This window comes from Caenorhabditis elegans, chromosome I (assembly GCF_000002985.6).
Source record: "Caenorhabditis elegans chromosome I".
NCBI lineage: Eukaryota > Metazoa > Nematoda > Chromadorea > Rhabditida > Rhabditidae > Caenorhabditis > Caenorhabditis elegans.
The window spans coordinates 10,068,741-10,078,862 of record NC_003279.8 but is presented as its reverse complement, the minus strand read 5'-3'; the positions used below and the strand labels follow the sequence as shown (position 1 = coordinate 10,078,862).

Genomic DNA, 10,122 nt, shown 5'->3' with positions numbered 1-10,122 from the left:
ATCGCATAATCTCACTCACCATATACATTCAACGACTAATCGAGTGAATAAATCGATCGGAAAGGACATTTACAAGTTTATCTGAGCGAATTATGACCGAAAATCCTATGGAAAGTGCATTAAAAAAACTTTTTCCAGTGAAATATAAACAAAAATTAGCTGAAAAATACATATAAGAAACTAGTTGAAAAAAGGTTGGTACCATTGATCCTTGGCCCCAAGATACACCCCATTTTGTCTACTGGATCCTTTGTCACTTTGGACACTTTGTCTCCAAAGAACCTACGTCACCCAAAAGTTTGCAATCTAGGAATGAACAGTGAAATTTTAAAGCATTTTTATTTCAAAATGATTGGAATTTGTATCAGGGATTTGTGAGCGAACAGCTTAGAACTGATTCCACGTCGAAAAAACCGATCAGTCATGCAATGTTAACAGTATTTTATTTTTTATTCTAACAATACAATCTGTGACTATGTTGAGATCGTCCAATAACAGTTGAGCAGAGGTTTCTTCTTATCCAGAAGAAAGCTTCTAACTTGCTATCGGCAAATCGCTTCATAGCACATTCACAGACTTTGCGAAGATTTTCAATCTCCCCCATTCGTACATTCATCGTATATTCTTGTAATTTCCTAGTTAAAGACGAAGTAAGAGAATTAGCGTTAAATGTACGAAGCGGATCTGGCGCCGTCGGGGTATTATAGTCGTATTTTAGGGTTGCGGCTGGTTAGCTATAAAAATTACCCAAATACGAAATCCAAAAATTTGTAAACATCGAAAAATAATATTCAGATACAAAATGGAAGAACTCGATTGTACAGATGGATATGATATTGAGAGAAATGATGGACAACTTGCAACCTTGGTATTCATCGAATTTTGTGTCGAACTCGTCATTTGGAAAAGTGATAATTTACATTAAATTTTTATGAGATATCTCAGTATATGAAATTTGGTTTTTTCGGGAAAGTTTCAATACATTTGAGTGTAACAACCACAAATTCTACTCCTCCGTTAATTACCTCCTCTTATTGCATGTTTGGGTCTTTTTTGTTTTTTTTTTCATTCATGTTTTTTTTGTGACAGACAAATAAAATATGCAAAGGAAATCTGTTTCGAATCGTTTTATTAGACACTTGAAGCTTATTACACCCCTGTTGAGAACACGGAAAGAAACATAGGAAGTCGACGGCAGAAAAACACAGAAAAAGGAAAAAGAACATCTGGAAGTGATTTAATAAGCGGAAAGCATAAGATGTGCAGAATGACGGCAAGATGGAAGCAAATCAATGAAATGTGGAGACCAGTAAATTCTCTGATAACGGCGATCCTCGTGACGAGAATAATCTTCACGACGAAGGAATGGAGCAACATAGTCAAGACCAAGTGCACGACCATTCCAGTAGAGAAATTGATTCTGATGACTGAAATAACAGGTTAGCAAGGAAAGCAAATTGCCTAGACGAACCGAAGAGTATCTGTTGGAACTGTGAATGTGCGACGTGTCAGTGGAGGCAAACTGATATCCGATGCGCTTTTTGTGTAAATTAAATTACGAGCACCACGAACTCTATAAAAATGACAAGTTTGGTTTCCAGTTGGTTCTAAAACACCAAAAGTTTTACCTATATTTCTTGTCTTTTTCAAGAAGCCATTCGGATTGTCGTGGATTGTAAGCCTTGTGTGGTGCCAGGTCATACTCGATGGCACGGTTTCTGAAAACATTTCAACAAATTCAGGTGTCTGAAAGTTATTACCGTATTTCCTCTATTAGTTTTATTTGCAAGACTAATTTTCAATTGACCCGTAAGGGTGCAAGACTACTCGGCAATTCCCGACAGCTTCTTCCCCAAGTTTGGGCCTTTTCAGCTTCTTACCCAACTCTTGCCAACTTCTAACCCAGAGTATGCCCAAGTCTTACCCAACTTCAACAATTCTAGTGTAAACTCCCTCGCCCGAGTTCTGCCCAAGTCTTAGCCAAGTTTTGCCAACTTCTTACCCAAGTTTGCAGATGTAAAGAACGAACAAGATTCCGAAATCCCGCATGCGCAATGTTTAGCGTAAATCGACACTTTGTCTTTTGATTAATTTGTATTTAAAATAGAGGAATTTCAATGTAATTGAAAGAATTCACAGGAAAACTTGTCCCTTCAAAGGCAAATTCTAAATATTTTTCTCTGGTGGCTAACATTGTTTAAAAAAATGTACGAACAAAGTCTGATTTTTATTGCCATTTTGTCTAATAAACCATATAATTTTTCTAAAAATAAAAAGAAAAGTTATCTTCAGGATGATTCTTCTCCTAGTCAGTCCAATAGTCAAATAATAGTCAGTCAATCCTATGCATCAAATTTTGAATTTTTCTAAGACTGAACTGTTCTTTTGAAATGTAAACTTTTATAAAATTGAGAGACATGAAACAAACATGAATTACAGTAATTCTGTAAATTCTGAACTTAGAATCATTAGGTATTGAAAACAAACTTGAAAACAAATGAAATAAGGTATGTGAGAATACCGTATCAATCAGATATGTCTGGTACTTCCTCAAAAATATCTATCAGAATATGAGTACGATATATAATTACTAGTGTGGATCTTTTCGCGCGACCATCATGGCTCAGCAGGTAAGACTTCGGCACAACGGGAAATGAGATCAAAGTTCAACACACAGGTATAAATTGGGTAAGAAATAGGCAAAACTTGGGTAAGACTTGGGTAAGACTTGGGCGACGCCTCGGGACGACGAGGCAGTCGACGACTTTTTTCATTTTTGAGACGGCGTCCAACTCTTGCCCAAGGTTTACCCAAGTCTTGGCAGCTCCTTATAAATGTTTTTATTTTTTGGGCAAGCCTTGGGTAAGAAGTTGCGAAGCCTTGGGTAGGAAGCTGGCGGCAAACGCCGAGTAATATAACTTTCGCACGAGTTTACTCAATCTAAAACTGATAAAAAATGAGAGAGAACTTTAATACGGAAAGAGTACACATGTATCACCAAATAAAAACTAACGTTTTGTTAATACACAAGCTTGGAGCAATTGAAGTATAATTGTGTCGTTCGCGGAATGATCCGAGATAAGGAGAATACATTTCATCGTATTTCGAGTGACGAGCAAAATTCATCGTGTTAGTGGCGTCTTCAAAGCTGAAATATTTTCGGACTTTTCAGCTGATGACTGTAAGTCAATTAGCAATTTTATTTTTTGAGAGAGACATTCTTGGCGTTTTTGGCGTTTTGGCGTTTCTACGTTGTAGAAAACCGTTTCATTTGTTTCGTGAAATTTTGGGTCCACGCTGTGCTAGAGACGAAGTTGGTCTCGTTGCGGTTGCGAACAGCAGTATCATCTCCAACAAACAAATTGATACAATAAATCAACGTAATACTTTGAAATTTGCTGAGAATTCAAAGAGTGAAACATGACAATTTGATTATCTTACAATTAATTTTAAAAAGCTTCAGGATAGGTTGCATGTTGAAAACTCACGCAGTGGAAACAATATCAATATACGTGTTTGATGGGCTTCCGGCCACAAATCCCTTGTAAGGAGCTGATGTCCATTTTGAGTCGGATGCAACTTGAGCTTTCACCTGAACACATCGATTTTTAGGATTTAGCTAAGGTTTTGGCTCTGGATTAGGCTTAGACTCGATCTTTAGCTTTAGTCTAGGCGTTGACATATATAAATACTTCTTATAGTTGATTTTATTTTTTGCAGAAAACCGTTCGAAATTTTTAAAAAATAAAAGTTCCTCAATAATTTATATTTTTCACTGACACCCCTAGGAACTAGATAATGTCAAAATAATAACATTTTCGAAGATGAAAACTCACGCGATCGAAGGCGCCCATGTTGTTGTTGTCTCGATGGAAAAGAAGAAGAGACTGAAGTAAAGAGTTTGAGCAAGAAGAGAAAAACTAGGCGGAGTTTTGAGAGAGAGAAGACAACAAACAGCTGATGTCAGATGGGGGCGGAAGATCAGAAGAATCGAGATTTTGAGGGCAACCGAGAGATGTGTTAGACAGGTTGAGAAGAGAAGTAGTCAGTGATTAATGAAAACCACTTGGAGGATCAGTGGAGAGATATGTTGCCACAGGAGTTTTGGCAGATTTCGAGATGATCGTGAGAACACGAGGAGACAAAAGCACACAAAAAAGAAACACAAAAATATATTCTGAAGCCAAAACTTCGATAGAAACTGCAATACTTTCTGCGATAACTTGAAAAATATAAGGAAAAATGCCAGAAAACAAATTACTGTATTTCTTATATTAAACATGGTAATTGAGTTAATTCACGGAGGATAGTTGTAGGTGCAAGTGCAAATATCTTATGAAATATGTTCACATAAAAATTAGGAAAAAGAAAAAATTATGACATTTCGAATTGGAAAAATAAAGCCGTGAAGATTCTACGTTAGATAAGAAAAGAAAAAACAATCACAAACTTGTCGATAAATTCAGTTTCGAATTTACGAAGGACGACTTCTTCCCTTTTCATCTTCAGACACGTGACACATTGACTGGTGAGTTTTAAATTTCAGATGATTGCTTTTGAAGTAGTAGAGTGGGGTTGCTAGCCTCTTCGGCCACTGAAGTTGCACATCTAGAAAGATTCACTCTCAACTTTTTCTGCATTTGGGAGAAAACTTTCTACCAAATGTTTTCAACTTTCCAACTTGAGGGGATTTTAATAAAACTCAAAATTGTTGGCAGAAAGTTTCCAACGTTTGGTAAGAGGTTGCCCCAAAACGTCGCCAGTTTTTATTACTGTGAAACAAAAATAATATTGTTTCAGATTGGAATCAACAAAAAGTCAGCACCAAAACCAATGATCGTGTACGTCCTACTGGCAATTGTCGCTGTTCTGGCCTACTTCTACTTCAAGAACAGTGAGAATGGCAAGAATGCAACGACATCTCAAAGAAGTTCAAGAAGCACTCGTTCCACAAAAAGCTCGAGATCATCTCCGAAGACTGTGCCTGTTACTGAACAGCCTGCAGCTGCTCCACCTCAACAACTCGAACAACCGACCCCTGCACCTGCTCCGGAATCTGCTCCTGCTCCAGTTCAATGCCCGGAACCAACTCCTGAAGTCCCTCAGCAACCAACACAAGTGTCCGCTCCAGTTCAAGAAATCACTCAAGGTGCTCCTGCTCCAATCCCCGAGCCAACTCCAGTCACTGCAGAACAGCCAACTCCAGTTGATCCTTTGAGCTCTCCAATTAAACCAATTGGTAGAGACTCTGTATTGTTGGCGCCGAAGGACAATGTTTATGGAGGAATTGGTGGGAAATCCGAGAGGATGGCTCCAACTGAGAATGCTTCTGGAGGTGGGAACTCGGTTATTTTGGGCCCAAAGGATAATACTTCCAATGGTGTCGGTGGAAAATCGGAGAGATTGGCTGTGGATTCTGGACCTGCTTCATCTGATCAATCATCTTCTGCTCCTGCTTCTACTGAATCGAAGAAATCGAAGAAAATTAAAAAGAAGAAGAACAAGAAGTCGAAGGATAAGAAGAGTGAGTTTGATAAAAGTTTGAATACTATCCGAATATTCAAAATTTCAGAATCAAACAGTCGCAAAAACAAGAAAAATAAGAAAAGCAAGGGAAAGAGCACATCTACTTCTGAGCCTCCAACTCCAAATCAACCGGAAACTGGAGTTCAAACTGCCAACGAACTTCGTAACGATGCTCCTGAATCAAATGTGAACACTGCCATGTCAATCCAATCTCCAGTTCAAGATACTCCAGAACCTGATGTCAAAACCGCTTCTGAAGCCAAAAACGACATTCCAGAATCTGGTGTGAAGACTGCTGCAGAGGTAAAGAATGATGTTCCTGAATCAGGAGTCAAGACTGCCGCCGAAGCAAAGAACGATGCTTTTGAGAGTGATGTTAAGTCTGCAATCGAGGCAAAATCTGATGCACCAGAATCTGACGTGAAGACTGCAATTGAACTTGGTGGAGAACAGAAGAGCGGATCGACTGTCAGTAACTCATGATTCTCAAGAATCAGCTAAATGTCCCACAAAACACGTGATTTTCTGAATAATTTGAAAAATTTAGGCGAGCAGTGTTAACTCGAAGAAATCGAAGAAGAATCGCAAGAAGAAGAGTGAGTTGTTTTAATAATTGTTTCTAGATTCAAATGTGATTCTTTCAGAGCGCAGCAAGGCGAAGGCAAAGAAGTCAGCTGAGAAAGTAGAGAAAGATCCATCTTCTTCACAGTGAACTCTCGATTTTTAATTGGAAAATGAATGAAGGGATTTGGTTCTGCATCTTTTTTGAATACTATTTTAACCATAGAAGGAAATTCCGATGGGTCAAGACGCTCACCTAGCTTCACAAATATTGCGTAAATATTTATAACAGATGTTCTCTAGAAGCGACAAGTTACCAACTTTACCATTTCGTTGGAAGATTTTCATTCTATGGTTACTTTTATTTTTCTTCGACGTTTTCGAGGTCGGGCGGGTTAGAGGAAGTAGCACCTCCCGTTACGGCTATGTTACGATGTTATAGATCGTCCTTCTCATGTATTTAGATCCCATTCTGGCGTCCCCTTCAATAATCTAATCAATGAAGATGAAATTGGCTTAAATAAGCAGTTTCTATCATCAAGTACAAGATTTCCAGTATAGATATAGAGAGGGCAATGAGGATGCTGTTAACAGCCTTATACCCCGTGAAATGCAGTGAGATACACCTAGTTAAATATTGTTACAATTGAGAAAATAATTCAAAATGAGCACTCAATCTCCTCTCCCCCGGAAAACGTTTTTGAAAAAGAGAGAGCAGTTTGTAACGAAGTTAACATGGAATTCTAGTTGTTCGAAAACACTAGGCAGTGATCCCTTGATCGAATAGAAAAGGCGAGAAGAGATGCGGTAAAAATGGGAAATATAATTTAAATTTGGTTTGAAAAAAAAAATTTTGTTCCACTATTAAATGAAAACGTGGCCTTGAAATCTATTATCAAAAAACGTTTTTGAAAACCTTTAGCCACTGGTAGAAATATTTTCGTTATTTTCTGATTTTGAAGCTGTGAAAGTTGGTTCTACTTTCTAAAATGGTAAGTTGTGAAGGAAACACTTCAATATCTCATCAATTTGTAATTCAGGAGAGCATCTTACAAATTATTGTAAAATGTTTTCCAATTGCAACGTTCATCCTTTTCGCGGCATTTTGTGTAAGTTTATCCATACAATTCATTGATTGAAACTTCATATTTTCAGGCAAGTAAACCAAAAGAAGTTAGAAGAAGCCCAGCGAGAAAACTGACAATGTCAACTTCTACTTTGGAATCTGAAAAGGAGGAATTGAACAGTGTTGAGATGGTTTTGGCGGAAGAGATCAAAAAGGAGGAAAAGGAACCTGAAAACCCATTGATTAATGAGACAATGTCAGAAGATAGAAGTGTTGCATGTGGAAATAAGAGTGATTCGAAGGAACTGAAAGAAATGGTATCTCCAGACAAGGAAAAGAAAAAAGAAGACTCGAAAGCAGAGCAAGAATTCGTCCTCGATGAAACCAATCCACATTTTGCTTTTCTTCTTGCTGGAGAAAACAGAGATCCTGCTCAATCAGTTCTTCACGCAAAAAATGCATTTGAACACTCGAATGGATTCATGTGGACAATGAAGAAGAGATTGGCTTTTGATGAAGGTTGCTGGAAACACTTGAGCCGTAGAATTGGAGCTATTAGAGCAGAGGTTCGGGAAGTTGATCTAAGTATTCAAATTATCAAGCTTTCCAGGGATTCGAAGTCAGAGTGAACACTCGTCAAGCAAGGGAGAATAAGCAAAGGTATGTTGTATCATGATAACCTTTTTGAAATAATAATATTTGCAGTGCGGATCGGGAGACCAAAATTGACCTCGTGTTCAACAAGTTTGCAGTTGGAAAAGGAAAGAAGAAGGCTGGTGGAGAGTGAACAGTGAATACTGCTTTCAATAAATGTTTTTTCAATTTTGTCTATTTGGGTCATCTTAGAAAGTACAGGTTTTCATATATTACTATTCGATTCGAGTCATTCGACTAATCCACAATTTCCGTCTTTCTCTCGGACTATCTGGATTGTGTGCTTTCAGGGAAACCATCAAATTTAATAACTTTCAGTAACCAATGTTGTAAATGTGTTATGTGATGGACGTCCCTCTCGTTGATTTTCGAGAACTGATCCCCGCGTTCCCCTAACCGGAAACTGAATCTGACTAGAAAATAACGATAATTGGACAATTGCTAGAAAGACAAGGCGAACGTTAAATTGAAGATATGCTCATTGGTTACAACAATCCGTTTTTGGAACCTGCTAAGCTTTGTCCCAAAGCTGAAAGTTTGCGTCTTAAAATGTGGTACTTTTTCTGTTTACGCATAATCTGGTATTTGATTTAACTTTTTTTTGCTTTCTAGCAATTTCCCGGTTAACGTTACTCCCTGGCGAGTAATATGAAATCGTACAATCAATGCTCCATGTCATAATCCATTTTCCCATCACGAAAAATCAGGAGGACGAGAACGGTCTTTCAGAACATGCCTTATTCTTCAACCCACAAATCACAACATTTCAAATGTATATAAATTTTGAATGTGTTTCATGAATTGGCTCATAATCGTACAGAAGCTGTTAAAACACCACAAAACTACACGAGCCACATAGTGCACATTTCCCATGTATTCTCTTTTACTCAAAATTCAGGTCCGAAACTGTTTTGTTTGGAGCCAGAGCTTTTGGTTTGTGACTATTGGGAGAGGTTGCAGCAGAGAGAGTTCAATCATATATACATAGGAAACAAACAGGCGGAGAGCACGCGGAACGCGGAGAGCAACGGGAAAAGAGGCTCTCCCGAATGAACGGGGCCATCTGTGTATATGTAGCTGTGTGCTATATGCTCTTGCGGGAGAGGGAAACATTACTGAACGGGAATATGGGGGAGAAAAAGAGAAGAAAGAGGAGGGCCAAATATTCTCCCATTCCCGTTTGCTCTTTGTCTTCTAATAATCATTTTTGTTTGTTTCGTTTATCACGAATTGCCTTAAACCCATTCAACTTACTTTCATGAATTTTGGAAATTTTATGATATTCTGAAAATAATGATTTGTTGTCTAGATTTTTAAATTTCAGGGTGAAAATAATGTTAATTTTTCCAGTTCTGGGGCTTCATAGTCAAATTTTTAAGATTTTTTTTAGACGTGTTTAAATGTGATTTAAACAACTTTCCCAGTGGGGATAAATTCAATTTGTATATTCAAAATGTACAAAAACATTAAACGATATTTTCAAAAGCTAGAAGGTAACTTCCTTTCTATTTCATATTTTTTGGTGCAATTTGTTTAAGCCACATTATTTCAAGCTTTCGCCCTGATCTAGTTTTCTCATCCTTACTGCTTCTTTCGAACTGTATTAATTATTTTGAAATTCCATTGGCAAATTGTATCCTCTTTCTTGAATGTGTCACACTTTTGGGTAAACATTTAGAACAAAACAAAGAATGGAGTGAGAGAAATAGAGAGAACACAGGAGCAAGCAATAATAAGAAATGAAAAGACAATGCGCTAATGATGGTGTTGAGCAGAAGCAGAAGACTCAGTAACCATCTCTCCTGCTAGGAACTTTATAAACTTTGTGGATTTTATGAACGTCTTCGAGTTCATTCTCATTCTAGACTCCAATTTAGAGTTAAGAAAAAAGTCTAAAAATTTTCGATGCTCGATTGATGTGAATCTTTTGAAATAAAAAACATTTGAACCGATGACTATGTTCTAGAGAGTCTCCATGGTAAAAAAATATTGCACTGTGAACTGTTCAATAAGTTTTTAATGAACAAATTTTCTATGATTTCTATTAGCGTTACTTATTTTTGAGTATAGCGATGATGATGATGATAAATTTTATTAATTAAAAGTAGAGAGAAAATGTTCTGTGCAAAACTATTGAAAAGACTATATTTCCAAAATTTTAGATGATTTTTGAGTTAGTAACCAATTCGTTGACTGTGTCATTTGAAAACCATTTCAACAGATTTTCACATTAAATTTAGCTGCAAAGGGCTTCTCGGTTGCTGAGTTTTTTGTAGGATTTTGTTTCTGAAGATCGGAAGGTAAGCTCAAAAATT

At 37.3% G+C, this 10,122-nt stretch overlaps 3 protein-coding genes across 4 annotated transcripts; 2 read left to right on the top strand and 1 right to left on the bottom strand.

Annotated features, from left to right (window-relative positions):
• Positions 1-1,113: 1,113 nt before the first annotated feature.
• On the bottom strand, positions 1,114-3,869 carry B0379.1 (uncharacterized protein). Of its 2 annotated transcripts, none has more exons than NM_001264363.3 (6): positions 3,837-3,869; positions 3,489-3,592; positions 3,014-3,148; positions 1,629-1,718; positions 1,472-1,573; positions 1,114-1,427 (listed from the first exon to the last, which is right to left on the bottom strand). In NM_001264363.3, the coding sequence occupies exons 1-6, from the start codon at positions 3,852-3,854 to the stop codon at positions 1,238-1,240; spliced, it is 639 nt and encodes a 212-aa protein (NP_001251292.1). In that variant the 5' UTR covers positions 3,855-3,869; the 3' UTR covers positions 1,114-1,237. The 2 variants fall into 2 exon arrangements, 1 of the variants encoding a protein (NP_001251292.1); NR_050478.1 differs by having other exon boundaries at positions 1,238-1,427; positions 3,442-3,592; positions 3,837-3,854.
• A 594-nt stretch (positions 3,870-4,463) lies between these two features.
• Positions 4,464-6,285, top strand: B0379.7 (uncharacterized protein). Its single transcript, NM_170916.6, has 5 exons — positions 4,464-4,528; positions 4,801-5,524; positions 5,573-5,994; positions 6,074-6,122; positions 6,171-6,285. Exons 2-5 carry the CDS (start codon positions 4,834-4,836, stop codon positions 6,236-6,238), a joined length of 1,230 nt encoding a protein of 409 aa, NP_740910.1. The 5' UTR covers positions 4,464-4,528; positions 4,801-4,833; the 3' UTR covers positions 6,239-6,285.
• A 677-nt stretch (positions 6,286-6,962) lies between these two features.
• On the top strand, positions 6,963-7,980 carry B0379.2 (RanBD1 domain-containing protein). Its single transcript, NM_060255.2, has 5 exons — positions 6,963-7,079; positions 7,128-7,196; positions 7,243-7,719; positions 7,764-7,813; positions 7,859-7,980. Exons 1-5 carry the CDS (start codon positions 7,077-7,079, stop codon positions 7,938-7,940), a joined length of 681 nt encoding a protein of 226 aa, NP_492656.1. The 5' UTR covers positions 6,963-7,076; the 3' UTR covers positions 7,941-7,980.
• The last annotated feature ends 2,142 nt before the right edge of the window (positions 7,981-10,122 follow it).